Here is a 19,819-nt window from a genome sequence, read left to right as displayed (position 1 = left end):
TCAGATTGTTGAAAGTAGATTCTTAACGAACAACCAGACGAATGAGACAACAGATAGCTTGTTACTTGTTTCTTCTATGTAATTAACTGTGGCAAAGGGAATAACATACTGCAACAATTAAGGGGAGGGACAGCCAACAATAAAAAAATGATGGGTAGCAAAACACAGTCCTCTACACTTATGTATACCTAAATATTCACTTATATTATCATGCATGTTACATATTATTATTATTATTATTGTCACAATAAATTATATTTTTATAACAAGTCTGTGATTAATGTGTGTGATAAAATCTTATGAAACCTACTCTGGGATCTATGAGAATTAAAATAGTTGGTAATTCTCAGCTTTAAATCATTAATCGGGGAAACAGTGCCAAGATATAAATTTTGATATGATAAAAATTACATTATTTTTTGATAATTGTTATTAAAATATCATTTTTAATATTTATCACCTGTCAGGATCGGGACAGGGATCCAACACGCAGAGTACAAAGAGTAGCAGATACGTATACCGGACCTTAGAATGGCCGGACTTAACGTAATACTACGTATAGAATGGTCAGGGACAAGCCGAGGTCGAGGGAACGAGAAGACAGGTAAGCGAGAGACAAGCCGGGTCAAGGATAACAGAGAAGACAGGTAAGTAATAACAAAGCCGGGTCAGAACCAAAAGACAAGAGAATACAAGAGCACTGTGTGACTAGGCTGGCTAGAACCACGACAGAGCAATGAGCAAATGCTGAGAGCTCCCTTAAATACCCTGGTTCTAGAGACTAATCACGCCTCCGCCGAGACCTGATTCGTGTCCGGGATTTGACTGACAGGTCGGGCTAGAATAGCGTCATGACGTCGACTATTGAGCGTCACGTTACAAAAAGGCATAGTTCTCTCGCGGCCGGCGTTTACATGCGCGAGGGGACCGCGAGGAACGGGAGAATCATGCCGTCTGGATGGAAAAACGTCTAAGTCTCTACCCGTCTCAGGGGTAGAGACTACAGGTACCCTGACAGTACCCCCCCTCTCAGAAATGCCCACCGGGCGGAAGGAACCGGGACGAGATGGAAAGCGGGAATGAAAAGCCCTGCGAAGACGAGGAGCATGGACATCCTCCTGTGGTACCCAGGTCCTCTCTTCTGGACCATATCCCTTCCAGTCAACCAGGTATTGGATTTTCCCCCGGGAGATTCGAGAATCGATGATGGAGTTGATTTCGTACTCCTCCTGACCCTCAACCAGAACAGAGTGAGGAGAGGAGACCTTGGAGGAGAATCTGTTACAGATCAGGGGTTTTAGCAAGGAAACATGAAAGGAATTAGGAATACGTAAGGCAGAGGGGAGCGCTAGGCGATACGCAACAGGATTAATTCGATTCAGGATCCTATAGGGTCCAATGTAGCGAGGAGCGAATTTCATAGACGGCACTTTCAAACGAATGTTTCTAGTACTCAACCATACCCTATCACCAGGGACAAAACTAGGAGCCGGCCTTCTGCGTTTGTCAGCGTGTTTTTTATACAGTATAGAATTATGTAGGAGAATTTGTCGAGTCTGATCCCACAACTTCTTCAGATTGACAACATGAGTATCAACCGACGGTACCCCCTGGGAAGAAGGAACCGAGGTAAGAATGGAAGGATGAAAACCATAATTCATGAAAAAGGGGCTAGAGCGAGTTGAATCGCAAACACGATTATTGTGTGCGAACTCTGCCCAAGGAATCAGACCGACCCAATCGTCCTGGTGTTCAGAAACAAAACAACGCAGATATTGTTCAATCTTTTGATTGGTACGTTCAGCGGCTCCGTTAGACTGAGGGTGATAAGCAGAAGAAAAATTCAATTTAATGCCTAGTTGAGAAGAGAATGATCTCCAGAAACGTGAAACAAACTGGGAACCTCTATCAGAAGTAATCTCGGAAGGTATCCCATGTAAGCGAAAGATCTCTTTAGCAAAAATCTCCGCTAATTCAGGTCAAGTCGGAAGTTTAGGTAAAGGCACGAAATGAGCCATCTTGGTAAACCTGTCCACCACTGTGAGAATAACAGTGTGCTTTTTCGAAACAGGCAAATCCACAATAAAATCCATCGCCAAACAGGACCAAGGTTTTTCTGGAACTTCCAGGGGATGTAAGAGACCACAAGGAAGCGAATGAGGTAGTTTAGTCTTAGTACAGACCTCACAGGCTCCGATAAAATCCTTAATATCCCTCCGTAAAGAAGGCCACCAGAAATCCTTAGAGATCAAGGAATATATTTTGCGAACGCCCGGATGACCAGCCACCTTACTCTCGTGAAGACACTGTAAGAGCTCCAGTTGGAGTTCAGGAGGAACGAAGTGTCTAGACGCAGGAGTCAGTCTAGGTGCCAGATGCTGCAAGCTCCTGATCTGATCAAGAAGCGGAGAATGGATTTTGAGAGTTGTGTTAGCGATGATATTACACTTAGGTACTATAGAGGATAAAACCGGCTCAGATATGGCAGAAGGTTCATGTTGGCGAGACAAGGCATCAGCTTTAGAATTCTTAGAACCAGGCCTATATGTGAGTATGTAATTGAAGTGAGTGAGGAATATAGACCAACGGGCCTGTCTCGATGATAATCGTTTAGCCTCCCCAATATAGGATAAGTTTTTATGATCCGTCAAAATGGTAACAGGATGCAAAGTCCCCTCCAATAGATGTCTCCACTCCTTTAAAGCCATGATAACCGCTAGGAGTTCCCTGTCACCAATGTCATATCTGCTCTCAGTACCCGATAATTTTTTGGAAAAATACCCACATGGATGTAATGGTTTATCCCGTCTCAGAAGCGTCTCAGAAGCGTCAACTTCGAGTAGGAAAGGCAGAGTAGTATCGGGGTGAACTAAAACTGGTGCGGAAGCAAACAGCTCCTTGAGAGTCTTAAAAGCCAGAAGTGCTTCAGTAGACCAATTCTTAGTGTCAGCCCCTTGTCTGGTCATATTGGTGATAGGAGCAATAATAGAGGAGTAACCCTTAATGAAACGTCTGTAATAATTAGAGAAACCAATAAATCTCTGAATGACCTTGAGACCCTTAGGTAAAGGCCAATCTAAAATGGATTGGAGTTTCTCCGGATCCATTTCAAACCCCTCTCCAGAAATCACGTAACCAAGAAAGGTAGTCTGGGATTGGTCAAAGCTACATTTCTCTAATTTGCAGTACAAGCCATGTTGAAGAAGTTTGTGCAAAACCCTTCTGACCTGTCCGTGGTGAGTCTCAATATCCCTGGAATGTATAAGTATATCATCGAGGTATACAATAACACAGTCATGTTGAAACTCCCTAAGAACTTAATTAATTAGATCCTGAAATACCGCCGGGGCATTACAGAGACCAAAAGGCATTACAGTATACTCATAGTGCCCATAACGAGTATTGAATGCAGTCTTCCACTCGTGTCCCTGCTGAATTCTCACCAAGTTATAAGCACCTCTGAGGTCTAACTTAGTGAAAATCTTGGAACCCTTTAATCGATCAAAAAGCTCGGTGATCAAGGGGATCGGATAGGCATTTCTAATGGTTATCTTGTTCAAACCTCGGTAGTCAATGCAAGGTCTTAAAGAACCATCCTTCTTTTTAACAAAAAAAAATCCAGCCCCAGCAGGGGAGGAGGATCTCCTAATGAACCCTTTGTCTAGGTTTTCACGAATATACTCCTCTAAGACTAAGTTCTCATTCGTAAACAAAGGGTATACATGGCCCCTGGGAGGCATAGTACCATGAAGTAAATTAATTTTGCAATCAAAAGGCCTGTGTGGTGGTAAGGTATCAGCCTTTCCTTTGTCAAATACCGCCTTTAAATCTAGATACAAGGACGGTATCTGTACTTTAGTAGAGTCGGTAGAGTTATTAAGTGTGTTAACAATACAAAGGGGTGACACTCTCTTTAAACATCTCTCTTGACATCCCTGACCCCACGAGACTATTTCCCCTGATTTCCAATCTATAATGGGGTTATGTCTCTTCAGCCAGGAGTATCCCAGGACTATGGGAACAGAAGGAGATGAAATGAGTAGTAGAGATATCTCCTCCTTGTGTAGAATACCAGTAGTTAAGTTAAGAGGTGTGGTCTCCCGGAAAATCACAGGCTCAACTAAAGGTCTACCATCTATGGCCTTAACAGCCAAAGGTGTCCTCCTTAACTGGGATGGGATAGCGTGTTTGGTGAGAAAAACTTGGTCGATAAAGCTCTCAGCAGCTCCGGAGTCTATCAATGCCACAGTCTCTAAAGTTCCCTTCTCCCAAGTTAAAGAGACGGGTAATAGAAGCCTGTGTTCTTTGTAGTTATGAGTAGAGGACAAAATAGAAACACCCAAGGCCTGTCCTCTAGAGAAACTTAGGTGCGAGCGTTTCCCGGGCGATTGGGACAATTCAAACGTAAGTGACCTCTGACTCCACAATACATACACAGTCCCTCCCTTCTCCTGTACTGTCTCTCCTCTTCTGAGAGGCGAGTAAGGCCTATCTGCATAGGTTCTGGAAACTGTGGAGTTTTGGTTTCAGGACTTTGAAATGAAGGAGCTAGTCTAAAGGAAGGTCTACCGGTTCTATCTCGAGTGTTCTGCCTCTCTCTTAGACGTTCGTCAATGCGAGAGATAAAGGAAATTAAGTCCTCCAAATTCTCGGGAAGCTCTCTCGTCGCTACCTCGTCAAGTATTACATCGGATAATCCGTTTAAAAATACGTCTATATAAGCCTGTTCATTCCACTTAACCTCTGCCGCCAAAGACCTGAACTCTAGTGCGTAATCCACAAGTGTTCGGTTCTCTTGTCTAAGGCGCAACAGTAATCTAGCTGCATTGACCTTTCTGCCAGGGGGGTCAAAAGTTCTTCTAAAAGCAGCTACAAAGGCATTATAGTTATAGACTAATGGATTATCATTCTCCCACAACGGATTAGCCCATCTCAGAGCCTTCTCAATGAGTAAGGTGATAATAAATCCCACCTTTGCCCTATCAGTAGGGTAGGAACGGGGTTGTAGCTCGAAATGGATACTGATCTGGTTCAAAAAGCCACGACACTTTTCAGGAGAACCAGCATAACGTACAGGTGGGGTAACTCGGGAAGAAGCACCTACAGTGGCTACCTCTAGCCCTGAACTCACAGGAGGAATAGAAGTATTACGCATCTCCTCAGGTGGATTATTAGGACGTGATAGTAACGCCTGTAGTGCTAGTGCCATCTGATCCATTCTATGATCCATGGCGTCAAACCTAGGATCAGGAGAACCAAGCTGACAGTTTGTACCTGCAGGATCCATTGGCCCTGTCGTAATGTCAGGATCGGGACAGGGATCCAACACGCAGAGTACAAAGAGTAGCAGATACGTATACCGGACCTTAGAATGGCCGGACTTAACGTAATACTACGTATAGAATGGTCAGGGACAAGCCGAGGTCGAGGGAACGAGAAGACAGGTAAGCGAGAGACAAGCCGGGTCAAGGATAACAGAGAAGACAGGTAAGTAATAACAAAGCCGGGTCAGAACCAAAAGACAAGAGAATACAAGAGCACTGTGTGACTAGGCTGGCTAGAACCACGACAGGGCAATGAGCAAATGCTGAGAGCTCCCTTAAATACCCTGGTTCTAGAGACTAATCACGCCTCCGCCGAGACCTGATTCGTGTCCGGGATTTGACTGACAGGTCGGGCTAGAATAGCGTCATGACGTCGACTATTGAGCGTCACGTTACAAAAAGGCCGGCGTTTACATGCGCGAGGGGACCGCGAGGAACGGGAGAATCATGCCGTCTGGATGGAAAAACGTCTAAGTCTCTACCCGTCTCAGGGGTAGAGACTACAGGTACCCTGACATCACCCCATAAATAGCCTCACAAACTAGATGAATACGTGCAAAAACAGAATATCCAAGGATATAATTTTTCAATGTAGGGTAATAGCTTCTTGATCCAAGGATAAATCTGACTGCCATTCTGGGGACACAAGGGAATTTTTTTCCTAGTTTGTTGCAAAATTGGAAGTGCCTTAAACTAGTTTTTTTGCCTTCTTTTGGATCAACAACAAAAAACAAATGTAAGGAAGGCTGAACTTGATGGACACATGTCTATTTTCAGCCTATGTAACTATGTAACTATGTAATAAGATATAAAATAATACAAAATGTCCACAAGCGAATAATAAGCAAGTAATGTAACTTGGCAGGAGCCTACATCCAGCCAATTATCAATGTTGCATGGGCATATTTAATTTTTCACCTAATTGACATACTCCCGAAGACAAATATGCATGAAATACATTCATGTTTTTTTGAGGATAGACTGCACTTTTATAAAATGAAAAATTAGGACATCCTCTTTCACACATAAAGCACTTCAGTTTGTAGTGTGCCTTTAATCATAATTTATAGTAAATAGTATGTGGGATGATCTCATCTACATTGTCAAAAATATGATGGAAATAGGCAATGTTTATCAATATCTTCCACTTGTTTCCACTGGTCTCCATTTTTTGTATTTTTTTTTAAAGGGACATGCATCACTTGACAATAATTGTTTTACACCACCAAGCAAACACTTTAAAACATAATAAAACAAGAAGAACTTTGAAAAGTATGCAGAAAAAAAGTATTAACCAAGTATAAATTTGGTCAGATTGTATTTCTGAGTGTGCCTCTCTAGCTACAAGAGTTTCTTCAGCCCTGCTTCCATTTTACCCACCCAACTCAGTTTCAGACCAATCTACTAATGGCAGAAACAGAACATAATTGTGCAGCAGAAGAGAGAAACCTGAAAACAGAACTTGCTTTGCATGAATCACACAGATCAAACTCCCTCTCTTACGTATGTAGATCTGTCCAATATTTTGTGATAGAGATAGTTGAATCAAAGTGATGTCTCTTTAACTAGTTCAAAGATTGTTCACATTTTGCTAGCTTAACAAAGTTGGCAATTTAATTTGAGATGGTTCATCCTTATTATCTAAAAGTTTATTAATAAACAAACAAATGTATAAATAAATTGTTACCTGTATTGGATTTCATTGTTTCACTTGAAACGGTTTGTCCAATTAAATCATACTGGAGAAGACTTGATGATTCTTCAGGTACTTCCACTGAATAAAGCGGGCCTCGTTTCCAGGTATAAATGATTTCACTCTTGGGATATGCATCTGTATGTATGTTCATAAGTACAAAAACACTATTGGTAATATAGCATTGTGATGAGTAATATTTATAATGAGTAATATGTAATCATCAGGAACAATTTTAAATCAAGGAAATTACATTTTCACATATTTCAAGCAGTGATCTTGATTGCATTTAGAAATGAAATACACATGGTTTTAATAATCCTTAATCATTTCAGCTAAATCACAAATATAAAAGACAATATTTAACCCTTTAAAAACCAATAACAAAGGGGGCAGAGCCTGCAGCTTGAACTAGCCAGACGTGCACCAAACGAGCTCCTGCGATCGGTGCTGATTCACCGGAGATATTTCAGGTTACCAAGCTGGAAGGGTCTGGCTGGGGTGCTACCTACCTGGGGGGCACTGCACTGAATCAATTGAGACCATTCTCAGTAAACGGGACTCGTGGCAGCAGGTTGCCGCCTGCCAACGCATGTGGAGGGGAAGTGCGTCCAGCTTCCTTACTCCACTCAACCCTGAACAGCACGGCAAATCCACTACTCTCCACCCCCCCCCCCCCCCTTTGGACTGGTGGGGGATATCCTGGTCCCTACTGGACTGACCTGCCGAGTGCTCAGACCTCAAACTCCCACTATGCGATCAGCAGCAGCGACGCTCCACACAGGGAGCCAAGATGGCGGATGCACAAATCCTCAACAAGGCAACACAACAAAATGCATAACCGCTCCCACTAAGCTTTGTCCAGCAGTCTCTGCAATGGCTAGATGAGCTGTTCACCAAATTCTGGGCCAAACTGGACAATGGTGTGGCAGCCACACAGCAGCAGAATAAGGAGAGAGTCCAGAAGGACTTCAGCCCGAGAGTGAAGGGACCCCCTTCAGGCGTGGTTACTACTCGTCGGCCTATCTGGCTTAAGGTCAGCCTGCCTAGGCTGAGGGCCCTCAGGGTGTTAACCCCGAAGCATCACCCACACCGACGGAGAGCTACCCGCCGCAGGCGGCGACGTACCACCAGGGCCTCCTGTCGCCCACGAGGCCTCCCTAAGCCTCCAGGACCATGGCTTGAAGATGATGGCCCGAGTGCTGGCCTGTGGCAGGGTGGATGTCCCGTTTAGCTCCCACTGTGCCGTGGTCTTTATTGAATCCCCTGCCTTCATCATGAACTTCCCTAGCTCCCACTGGACTGTGGCCCCTGCTGCAATACTTGCCTCCATCATGAACTACCCACACGTGGGCATCGGCTAAGCTTGAAAAGACTGTCTGGCGCACGCTACTGCAAACCACTACTGTGGTACCGAACCCTCGCAAGATTCAGCGGACCTTCTTTTGTATATCCCCTCAGTGAGTTATGCCTAATTTATTAAGTCCCTTTAGAAAGCCCCTGTGGTTCATGCCAGTGCCTTTACTCCCGACGGCTATCTGGATGCCTCTAATTTATAATAAGCCCCTAAGAGGCATAGGCTGACCTGGACTAGGACCCCTGCCAACTGGCATTACTTCGCAGCCACCAGTCCTCGGTGTCGGTTTCGGTGATACTTCAATTTTGATAGTTATGGCTCGCTTCAGGTATGATGTGGACCTTTACCGACAAAAGGTCACTCCGGGTCATTCTAAGCTTAGCGTGTCTTTATGCAATCTATAGCTATATACGGAGTAGACCTTTCCGTTTCCAAATTACTTATAAATACTGTTTTCTTTAACCATTCTAGATGATATTTTTGATTTATCACTAAAATTAGTTCAGTGTCTGAAGACCCGAAAAGGCACTGTAAAAATATTGTAATAAATGAAACAATGACTCAAATAAATATAAGATAAAAGTGTATTGGATGAATGTAACAGAATGCAAAAATAGTCAGTAAATAATTAATCTTACCAAAGTATTAGTGATCACAGCATATGTCCTTGTGTATGATGCTCTGCGTGCAAGTGAGAATGGAATAATGGTTGACTGAATGTTAAAGAATGACAACGTCCTATCCTTTCTCCTTCAGTTAAATAGCCATTTTGTTCTCCAAAAAGCAGCCCCCACCTGTGTGATTTTCCCAAAAAGGTTTTCTAACTTGTTACATGATGTAATGTATTGCATATCTAAGTTTGGGATATTCCCTAAATGGCTCGAGCTTGTAATTAGCTTACGAAGTGTTTTTGTATACATTTAACTGACAGCACATGTGTTTTTGGAATATTCTCTAGAAGGCTCTTGCCTGTAATTAGCTTACGACGAGTTTTGTATACATTTGACTGACAGCACATGTGTTTGTTCTAATTTAACTTTAACCTTGTGGAAATGTCATTGAAAGTGTAACGTTTTCAAATCTAAGCAAAAGGCCTGCAATATTTCATACACCTATTGTACATTAGTATTAAATATATATACATATATATTGCAAACTGCACATTAAATAATGATCCATACTCCACACTCCCCCACTTGTTTTTCTTCTATGACAAAACCAAAAAGAAAAACAAGAGAAAAACTGTGAACAAAACAACACTTGTGCCAAAGAGAAGAAAAAGAGAGAGGAGAAAAAAAAAAATTGAATAGCAAAAAGTCACACACAAGTGGTACCAGCAGAAACACAGGAATAATAAATATAACACAGAGTGACGTAATAAACTGTGTTAAAGCTACATTAAAGTTCTTTAGAGATCTTGATTGAAGAAGTCAAATACCAGTATCAAATTTGGAAGTCCAATAGAAGGAATATCAGTGACATAGCAAGAAATATAGTTCATGGAGAGTTCAGAATTAGCGTCCAGGCCGCAGAATGAAATAGCAATTTGCAGCATGAGATTCACCCATAAAATAGCAACAATAGACATTCACAGCAACCAAACAGGAAGTTTGAGAAGTAGGATAACCATGATAGCTCCTCAACTCCTTAGGTATATGCAAAGTTTAGGAAATCTTCGTCAGAGGTAGTATGCAAAGTCTTCATCCTAGTACCGATCGTACCCATAGACAGTAGAGCAGTCAGTAGGAACTCTTCTTAGAAATAGAAATTCTTCACAAATAAGTGTAATAAAAGCAGCTGGATGTACGTTGACAGAGAAAGTTACTGATAATAGAGTGTAGCTGGTAAACCTGTCATCAGAATGTACCACTTAGTATTTAACTTAAAGATACAGAAACGCCCAAGTGCTGTTTAAAAATAAAAGTAAGGAACCAGTCATGACATAGAAGAAAAGCAAAATGGAGATCTAAAAGAAAACAAAAATAATGTAAGAACATGGACACAGAATACAATCCAAAATCAATGAGGAGTGGGAAGCTGAGAGGGATCCAAAGATACAGAATAACCATTTAGTGTATATAATGGGAGAAGACGTTTATGCTTAGACTCTAAGTCCTCCAATACAGCCACCTTTTTACACAGATTACGATGTAAACGTTTGAAATAGCAACCACTGATACAGATGAATAAAAATAAAATCAGTTGTAAGAGAAAAATAACTACAACTGGATGCAACATTATATTAAAAAAATGTGTAGCAGTATTACTGTATCCCAAAACAGATTCCCACCATGAGGTCTGACCATCTTGTTTAACAGCAGCAGAGACCTGTTTAAGAATCCCTTGTTTATGTGTGACAGTAATTTGAGCTTGGTGCGAAACACTCTTTAATGAATTAAGCAATGTTGTAATTGATGTTGAGTCAGTTAACCATTTTTTCATCTCAGAACCCATACCCAAGGGCAAATCTGACATGGAAAAATCAACAATACGTTCCCATGATAAATCCAAACTTATGTTAGTAAGTTGAGGCATAGTGAAGTTCCATACTGAAGAAGCAACGTAAGACACAGGAATGGAATTACACCACGTGCCAGGCAATAAGTGAGTGCTGAGAAGGGATTCGTCCATTGTTTTAAAAATAATTTGATCAGGCTGAAATAAGTGAAAACAAACACGATCTAACCCCAAGTAGTAGACAGGATTTGTAACATTAAATTGACCATGAAAACTACATTCATCCTGATTAACCCAACATGTTTCAGTAGTAGTTTTATATTGGGATGGAGAACATATATAAGAATTAGCATTCGAGTGACACAAGGAAATGTCTACAAGGGTCCAGTTGGAACTATCCGTACCCTGGGCTACCCATTGATGTGAAAGTTCAGGCAACAATAATGAACCATTAGATGGTAGGCCAATTGTAGCTAAACGATAAATAATAGCATCTTTGCCTGCCCATGGTATTAATGTTTGAATGGCACATCTTTCAAGTGAGCAGTCAGATAGAAGAACTTCCCACCACAAAAGATGAGTCATCGCAAAGTCAGTCACAGATTTTGAAGCAGCAAGACTCAACGAAGCAGGCCATCTACCAGACCATAAACTTTGCAACTGAAGTTTAAGATCGGCAGACAGATCAGCCTGAACCTGTGAACATAGCATTGCCCATGCAGTATCATGCGTAACATTGTAAACTGAGTCGACCAGAGTGTGAAACTTATCAGAAATAATCTCAGTTGTATCTACCATAACATGAGTTTGATGCTGTTGAAGCTTAACAATATTAGTATTAATACCATATTGGGTATCCAGACCTGTAGAAGTATGAGAGGCTAAAGAAGCAAGTTTATATCTTAGAATTTCTGAATTAATTTGTGCAGCTGATCCCACGACACTACCATATGTACCTAACCCAGTAGCTAAAATATCTCGTCTAGGGCGATGGTGTGATCGAAGTGATACATTATATAACATGCTTTCATGAAACCACCACTGAAAAGCTCTTTCCTGTACTGATACGAATGGCGTACAATTGGAATATTGTGTGGAAACCAACCATTTATTTAATTGTAAGTGCCAGGTAACCAAACGATATGAAACATCATATGCTACTTGTGTAGCAGAATCTAAACGAACTTGAATAGGGTCACCTTCCTTAAATGGAGGTGTGGTAGATTCTGGTATAGGAGTAGAGGGAGATACAGAAGCTATAGGAGTAGAAGGTTGAGCTATTTCATCAATTCTAACTATAAACTGTGGAATACCATTGTCTGTACATTGCCATTCACCTACAGAATCAGAGGGGTTGGAAGTATCAACCAAAATAGTCGCAGGCATTGCAACCGAAGTAGAGTCCTGGACTTCTGGACTTCCACAGGTATTAATATTATCCATGTTAGCCATAGGGCGGCGGTTAGAATTATGAAAAATGCCAGAAGTAGTAGATTGCAAATCAATACTGCATATCAAACAAATATTTTTATCAAGATGCGGAAGTGCACCATATTCTGGAATCAGAAGATGGGTTTTATTAATAAACCATAGCTGAGCATAGTCAAATTTTGGAACACTAGCAATAAAAAGTGCAACAAATTGTGGGGATGCAGAACTATGAGAAATATGATATATGGGACGGTTAGATCTAACACTATTACGCTGAAAGTTAGACAATAAGGAAAAGATAAGGTCAATGCTGGTAGTGGGGTGTGAGACTAAATATATAGGTTTAAAAGGAGCAAGTACTTCAGAAGAAGTGACAAGACGCTTCTGCAGATTATGATTATCTGGATGCCAAATGTTAGTAAAGGTATAGAGCAAACACATCACTGTAACGCATCCCATCAAGCAACATGTCCAAGATGCCATAGTCTAATTTGTAGGTTATGAAAACCAATAAAATAATTAGTTATGATCAAACTGTAAGTTACGGACACCAAACTTCAAATATAACATAAAAAATGTGGATAAGGAGATTATTACACAACGTTACTATTTATTATTAGTAAATACATAAAAAGTATCACACTAGGCTAGGAAAACATGCAACACGTGCAGAAAGTAGTCTAGCCAAAGCTAGTTTTGTACATCCGGTAGGACTGTTTTTATTTTTCTTTGTCCATATGAAGATTAGATGTAAAGGCGCCGATCATTCATAATGAACAGTAGAGTCTGGAACAGCCGTTCTAGAGTCTCAGTCCCTTTGTACACTTTCTGAAAAACAAAGTAAATATAGAATAACAAACACAGGGCTTTAAGAGCCCTTAAACAATTTAAGCTGCATTGCATGCTTGTAGACATTTAAACCATCTGATTTTTGAATAAGATAAACTGAGGGTCCCACTTTGTCCACAATAAGATATGGACCTTCCCAGCAATCTTTAGGAAATTTCCTAGGGTTTTTCTGTCCTTGTTTAAGCATGCACACAGAATCTCCCACTTGGTATTCAGTGAGGTCAGATTTTTTATCAAAATCACTTTTACTTTTTAAGGCGGACACCGCATCTGTGTGCAGAGCCTGTCCTTGTACAGTGGTGAGCCATAGAGAATGTTCTTTGGCCCATTCTTCATTGCATAATGCTACCGAGGTAGATAAATCCATAGGAAGCAAAAGGCGTTCCCAGGAAGGCATACTGCGTCCAAAAAGTACTTCATAAGGAGACATCTGAATATGCCTGTTAACTCTAGATCTCATTCGAGCAAGGACAAAAGGCAGTAAAATATCCCAATTTTTACCATTGGCATTACAGATTTTGCTAAGTTCCTTTTTTATCTGGCCATTCATCCTTTCAACCATGCCTCCGCTTTGAGGGTGATAAGCAATATGGAAATCCCAAGGGAGATCTAACCAACTTGTGATCTCTTTCAGGATAGTATTGACAAATTCACCGCCATTATCTGAATCCATTTGTTTTGGAATCCCAAAGTGACAGAAAACATTTTGCACTAGGATTTTGGCAGTTGTGCCAGCTGTTTTGTTAGGGGTAGCAAAAGCTTCAATCCATCGACTAAACGAGTCAATGACAACCAATATGTAGCGATTTTTACGGGCTGTCAATGGCAGTTTACCTACATAGTCAACCTGCAGTCTGTCCCAAGGTCCAGTAGGAGCATGTCGCATTAGTGCTCCACGTGTTAGTTGTCTTGCTGGGTCTTGGTGTGCACAAACAATACATCTGTCAATGTGATCTTGAATATCTCTTCTCATAGTAGGCCACCATCCCAGTTTAGACATCCTATCCATACATTCTTGTAATTTGGGATGTCCCCCTGCAATGGAACCATGTACCCATGCTAGCAAACATTTTACCAAATGAGAGGGAATAACCCAGACAGGACCATGTTCAGTGTCTTTGACTAAAATGTCATGCAGAATGTACAATTTTTCTTTACCTAACTTAGGTGCAGGGTCATCAAAAAGAGGAGCGAGTACTAAATCGTACTCTTGATGTTCTCTAAGTACAGACCATTGTGTGCTATCATCGTCAGGGGCATACAACTGTACTGGTGCAAGTGGTGTATGATACAATGCATCTTCCTCTTCCCATAGTGGAATATCAGGAAGACATGCAGCCTCTTTTGCAAATTTATCTGCAAGACTATTCCCGTATGCCAATGGGCCTTTAGATCTATGTGCCTTTACCTTGATGAGTTTGATAAAGCCTATATGATCTTTAGACAAATCCTGTATGCGTTCCCATAAGCCTTTGTGCTGTACTATACTGCCATCAGTGGACTGCCATTTATTGTTGACCCAAAATGTAAGAAGAATCAAAGCTCCTCTGAAAACATACATAGAGTCAGTGACTACAAAGTGTGTACCACCTTTCCCAATTTTGTCTCTGATCAAAGTCAGTAGTGCAGCTAATTCAGCAAACTGTGCTCCTGCCCTTTTACAAGCATACTGAAACATATCAAGAATTGTTCTACCTTCAAGAAGTACACCTGCAAAACCTGTCATGCGCTTACCATCGATGACTGATGAACTAGCATCAATGTACCAAACAGGGTTATTTCCCACATCAGCAGGGCTGCCTTCTTTAAAAACAGAATGTGCTTTAGGAGCAAGCATAGGATGACATACATGATCCTGACCTTGAATAAGCACACCCAACACATGTACAGAAGGTTCCTTTAATGGTTCCACTGTAATGTGTTCAGTGAGCAGCGTAGTCATCCATCTCACCACACGTTCATTCCGAATGTCACTTAAAGCCAAATTATGTTTTTTCAGCAAAAGCAGGGGATTATGATGTGAACGAATCACAATGTGCTGACCGCTGAGAAGATATCTCAGTCTTTGTATGGTCCAGTATGTAGCTAGGGCAATTTTTTCACAAGGACCAAATTTCAATTCAGGTGGTGTCATTTTGCGACTCAAGTATGCAATAGGGGCTAGTATATCACCATGGTATTGGGCCACTACTGCACCAAGTGTTGTATCAGACACACTAGAGTATAAATAAAATGGTTTGTCTGATGCTGGAGTGCCCAAAACGGGTGCACTAGCTAATGCAGATTTGAGAGACGAAAATGTCTGTGTGTGAGAATCATTCCATTCAAATTTGTTTTGTTTCAGTAGGTCATACAATGGTTCTGCAAGCAAAGCATAATTAGCAACAAATTCTCTGCAGAATCCGGTAAGCCCAAGAAACTGCTGTAAAGATTTCACATCTACTGGTCTTGGTAGGGAGAGAATATGTTTAACCCTATCCTCAAGAATACTTCTGCCTGTTGGACTAAGTTCCAATCCAAGGTAATTAACCTTCTGTTGGACCAGCTGACACTTGCCAGGGTTAAGTTTCAAGCCATGCTTTCTAAGGCATTCCAAAACTTTTTTTAACAGATGAATGTTGCTTTCTCGGGTATCATTTGCGATTAACAAGTCATCAACATACTGAACAACTTTGTTATGCAAATTATGAGACTTTAGAGCTTGTGCTAACATGCTGTGAAAAATTGCAGGGCTATCACAGTAACCTTGAGGAAGAACCGTCCAGCAATACTGTTTAGATTGAAAAGAAAATGCAGTACGATACTGAGTTTCAGGAGTGACTTGTACACTATAAAACCCATTTGCAAGATCTAACACGGTATAGTACTGCATTTCAGGAGTTAATTTAGCAATCAGTTCAGGGTAAGAGGCCACAACAGGTGCTGTTCTAAAAACAGTCTCATTTAGTCGTCTGTAGTCAATGGTTAAACGCCAAGTGTTGTCTTTTTTACGAATAGGCCACACAGGACTCGATCCTGCAGTTTGGCATGGTCGAATTAACCCTCTCTGTAGCAATTGGTCAATGATAACCTCTAAATCTTTTTCTGCCTCACGTGGAATTGGATACTGTTTAACATATGGGTGGTGTGAACCATCCAAAGAAACCATTAATTGTGATTTACCACAATCCAGACTATCTTTAGCCCATACATCGGCATATTCATGCCACCAAGATTCTGTATCCACAGGAGGAGCAGGAGGGTGTTTGATTTTAATACCCTTTACGGCCCCAACATCCTCATGTGGATAGACAACATGCACAGGAGGCAAATCGGAGTCTAAACCGATCAGAGCATGCTCAGAAGGGCTAGGACTCTCCACAATATTCCAAAGCATGTGATTTATTAAATCAATGATAAACCCAAACTTTACAATATCCGGAGCTCCCAACAGAGATAACGCATCTTTTTCCAAAAACACATCAGAACGTATAGTCTTAGAGCCAATCGTCAATGTCCTAGGTTCAACATACACTGTTTTTGGCATTCCAGTAACCCCCACCATGCAAGCAGTAGTAAATTTGTCAGTTTTAGGTGTACCAGATATTAGTGTAGCAGCTGCCCCTGTATCGATTAGAGTGTTAATTTTCTCCCCATCTACCAACATAGTACACATTGGTCGTCCCCATTTATCTAGATTCAGAGGCCAGTCGAGACAAAGAGGAGAGGAGAAAACACATCCCTAGCAGGAGGACAGGGGGGGAAGGGAAGGTGTTAGAGCTGCAACAGGCGTTAAATTAGCTTGCTCTACTTGTTTTCTAAGTAGCTCAACAGAATGTTGTAACGCTTTCTGAGAGGCAATAATATCCCTCAAGGGAATCCACTCACCATCTTTTCCTATGCCACGTCTTGTAGTATTAAATCTACCTCTAAAGCCACCCCGTCCACGGTACTGTGGACCTTCAGTCTGCCAAGTATTAGAGGCATTATTTAATTGCTGTCCATCTCTCCAAGATCTTTGAGCCTGATATGTTATTTCAGAAATCGGAGAGGGTTTAAAATATCTATCCATTTCAATTTGCAAACGGTCAAGCCATGAATTAAAGTCCACATTCCTCATGTCACCGTAACAGATGGTCATAACATGAGAAATGTTACTTGGTACAAGAGTGAAAATTAACTCCCGCACTGCTGGATCCAATTTAAGGTCAGCTTGTATTTCAGAACGTTTTTCTGAAGAAGTAGCCCCATTAGTAAGAGCAGCCAGGAAAACAATTACTCTGTTAGCAGTTTCTGTGATTGACTCATTAGGAAGTGAGATAAAAGCTTTGTTAATCTGGAACGGACTAGACAAATGAAATAGCTTATGGCAACACCGTTCTAACAGCTGAGGAAAAGTTTGTGCAAAACCTTCTATAACAGCTGAACAGGATCCCAGACCTTTTAGAAAAATCTCTATTAATTGTGAATCCGAAGAACCCCAGCGAAGGAGTTTTCCGATCCAATGTGTAAATCTATTGAAATCCTCAACAGTACCCTTATTCACTGGAGCCTGACCGATCTCAGATAAAACAGCTCTGGCTTCCGTAGCTTTAATAGATGTAGTAGGGGACATGTGTACGTTAACGGGATCAGAAATCACAACATGTCGTTTAGATTTAGCCTCGTTAAGGTCACTTTGCAGCTGTTTGTTAGTAGACTTAAGGTCTTGCGTAGTATCATGCAATATGCTAGCAGTTTTTTCCTGTTTTCTAGTAGTAGCCTTAAGTTTGTCATTTACACGTTGTAACTCGTCATTGTCAAGCCTAAAACGTTCAAGGTTAGTTTTAGTCTCAGTTAATAGTCGTGCAGCCTCAGACAACTCTGCTTCTAAGTTTTGTCTCTGCTGGTTTTCTTGCGAAAACGATTGTTTTACATTATGTAAAGTCATTTCCATATCATTATATTCTTTTTCTATTCTAGCATGATGTGCAGAAATTTCCTTCAATTTGTCATCTGATAACACTTCGTTAGCCTCTAATTGAGGACCACGTGTTATAGGATTACAAGGAACAAGATCAGTTTTAGAATGTTCAATTGGCAATTCTGGATACAAATGTGTATACGTGGGAGGAGCAGTGGGGACAGAAGTTACTTGTGAAGGAAACTCAATATTTTCATTTTTATGCTCCATCCATATTGCATTGTCGTCTTCATTAATTAAAGCAGAAGGAAGATCGACTGACAAGGTGGCAATCTGATACCATTTGTTTTCATGAGCAACAGGGGATTTTTTAAATATAGCACTTCCCCGTGCTTTACCTCCTAGTTTTAAAGAAGGAGAGTGCTTAGTACGCAGGCATTGTAAGGTGTCTACAGCTTGATCAAGAATTATATTTTTGGATTCTAACTTATGAACTTTATCTTGTAAGAATCCAGCAGTGTGAGCTGCATTTTGTGCCTGGGTGCGGTAATCTTCTATTTGTACATGCAGCGTATTAATAAGAGAAGCTTGCAGATTAAAACTAACTTGCAACTGTTCAATCATTTGAAGGGACATTAATAGCATATCTAGTAAAGCTTGCAAACTTCTACCCTTTTTTACTTTGTCATCTTTAAGCTGCATTAATGAGGGTAATACTTGAAAAATGTCCTCTAGAAACAGTGCATCACTTATATTTTCGCCCAACTTAAATGGACCTCCATATTTTTTTATCCAACATTTGATAAATTCTTGAAACACAGAAGGGAAAGAAAACAAAACAGGGGAATCAACGGATCTCTGTTCAGTATTTAAATCAATAGGGTCACTTGAACTAGTTTCAAGATTACCTATCCTATTTGGAAACTTAAAGAAAGACATACTTACAAAACGAGAATCCTCCCGACAACTGAGTACACCGTGTTCTCCACTGCAAAAGACACGACTAAACCTCCCAAGGACGAGGCCCCCAGAATGTCGGTTTCGGTGATACTTCAATTTTGATAGTTATGGCTCGCTTCAGGTATGATGTGGACCTTTACCGACAAAAGGTCACTCCGGGTCATTCTAAGCTTAGCGTGTCTTTATGCAATCTATAGCTATATACGGAGTAGACCTTTCCGTTTCCAAATTACTTATAAATACTGTTTTCTTTAACCATTCTAGATGATATTTTTGATTTATCACTAAAATTAGTTCAGTGTCTGAAGACCCGAAAAGGCACTGTAAAAATATTGTAATAAATGAAACAATGACTCAAATAAATATAAGATAAAAGTGTATTGGATGAATGTAACAGAATGCAAAAATAGTCAGTAAATAATTAATCTTACCAAAGTATTAGTGATCACAGCATATGTCCTTGTGTATGATGCTCTGCGTGCAAGTGAGAATGGAATAATGGTTGACTGAATGTTAAAGAATGACAACGTCCTATCCTTTCTCCTTCAGTTAAATAGCCATTTTGTTCTCCAAAAAGCAGCCCCCACCTGTGTGATTTTCCCAAAAAGGTTTTCTAACTTGTTACATGATGTAATGTATTGCATATCTAAGTTTGGGATATTCCCTAAATGGCTCGAGCTTGTAATTAGCTTACGAAGTGTTTTTGTATACATTTAACTGACAGCACATGTGTTTTTGGAATATTCTCTAGAAGGCTCTTGCCTGTAATTAGCTTACGACGAGTTTTGTATACATTTGACTGACAGCACATGTGTTTGTTCTAATTTAACTTTAACCTTGTGGAAATGTCATTGAAAGTGTAACGT

At 40.7% G+C, this 19,819-nt stretch overlaps 1 protein-coding gene across 3 annotated transcripts in view; it reads right to left on the bottom strand.

The window, feature by feature from the left end:
- Window positions 1-19,819, bottom strand: part of GABRA6 (gamma-aminobutyric acid type A receptor subunit alpha6) — a 762,885-nt gene that overhangs the window by 163,494 nt on the left and 579,572 nt on the right. For 2 of the 3 annotated variants that reach the window (XM_063447494.1, XM_063447496.1), the window contains exon 6: window positions 7,012-7,155. The exons of the other annotated variant lie outside the window; for it this stretch is intronic. In XM_063447494.1, coding sequence (XP_063303564.1) covers window positions 7,012-7,155 — 144 coding nt within the window. The remainder of the gene's footprint in view (window positions 1-7,011; window positions 7,156-19,819) is intronic. 3 annotated transcript variants of the gene reach the window in all.

The sequence above is a fragment of the Pelobates fuscus genome, chromosome 3 (assembly GCF_036172605.1).
Source record: "Pelobates fuscus isolate aPelFus1 chromosome 3, aPelFus1.pri, whole genome shotgun sequence".
NCBI lineage: Eukaryota > Metazoa > Chordata > Amphibia > Anura > Pelobatidae > Pelobates > Pelobates fuscus.
This window is presented reverse-complemented; position numbering and strand designations above follow the sequence as displayed.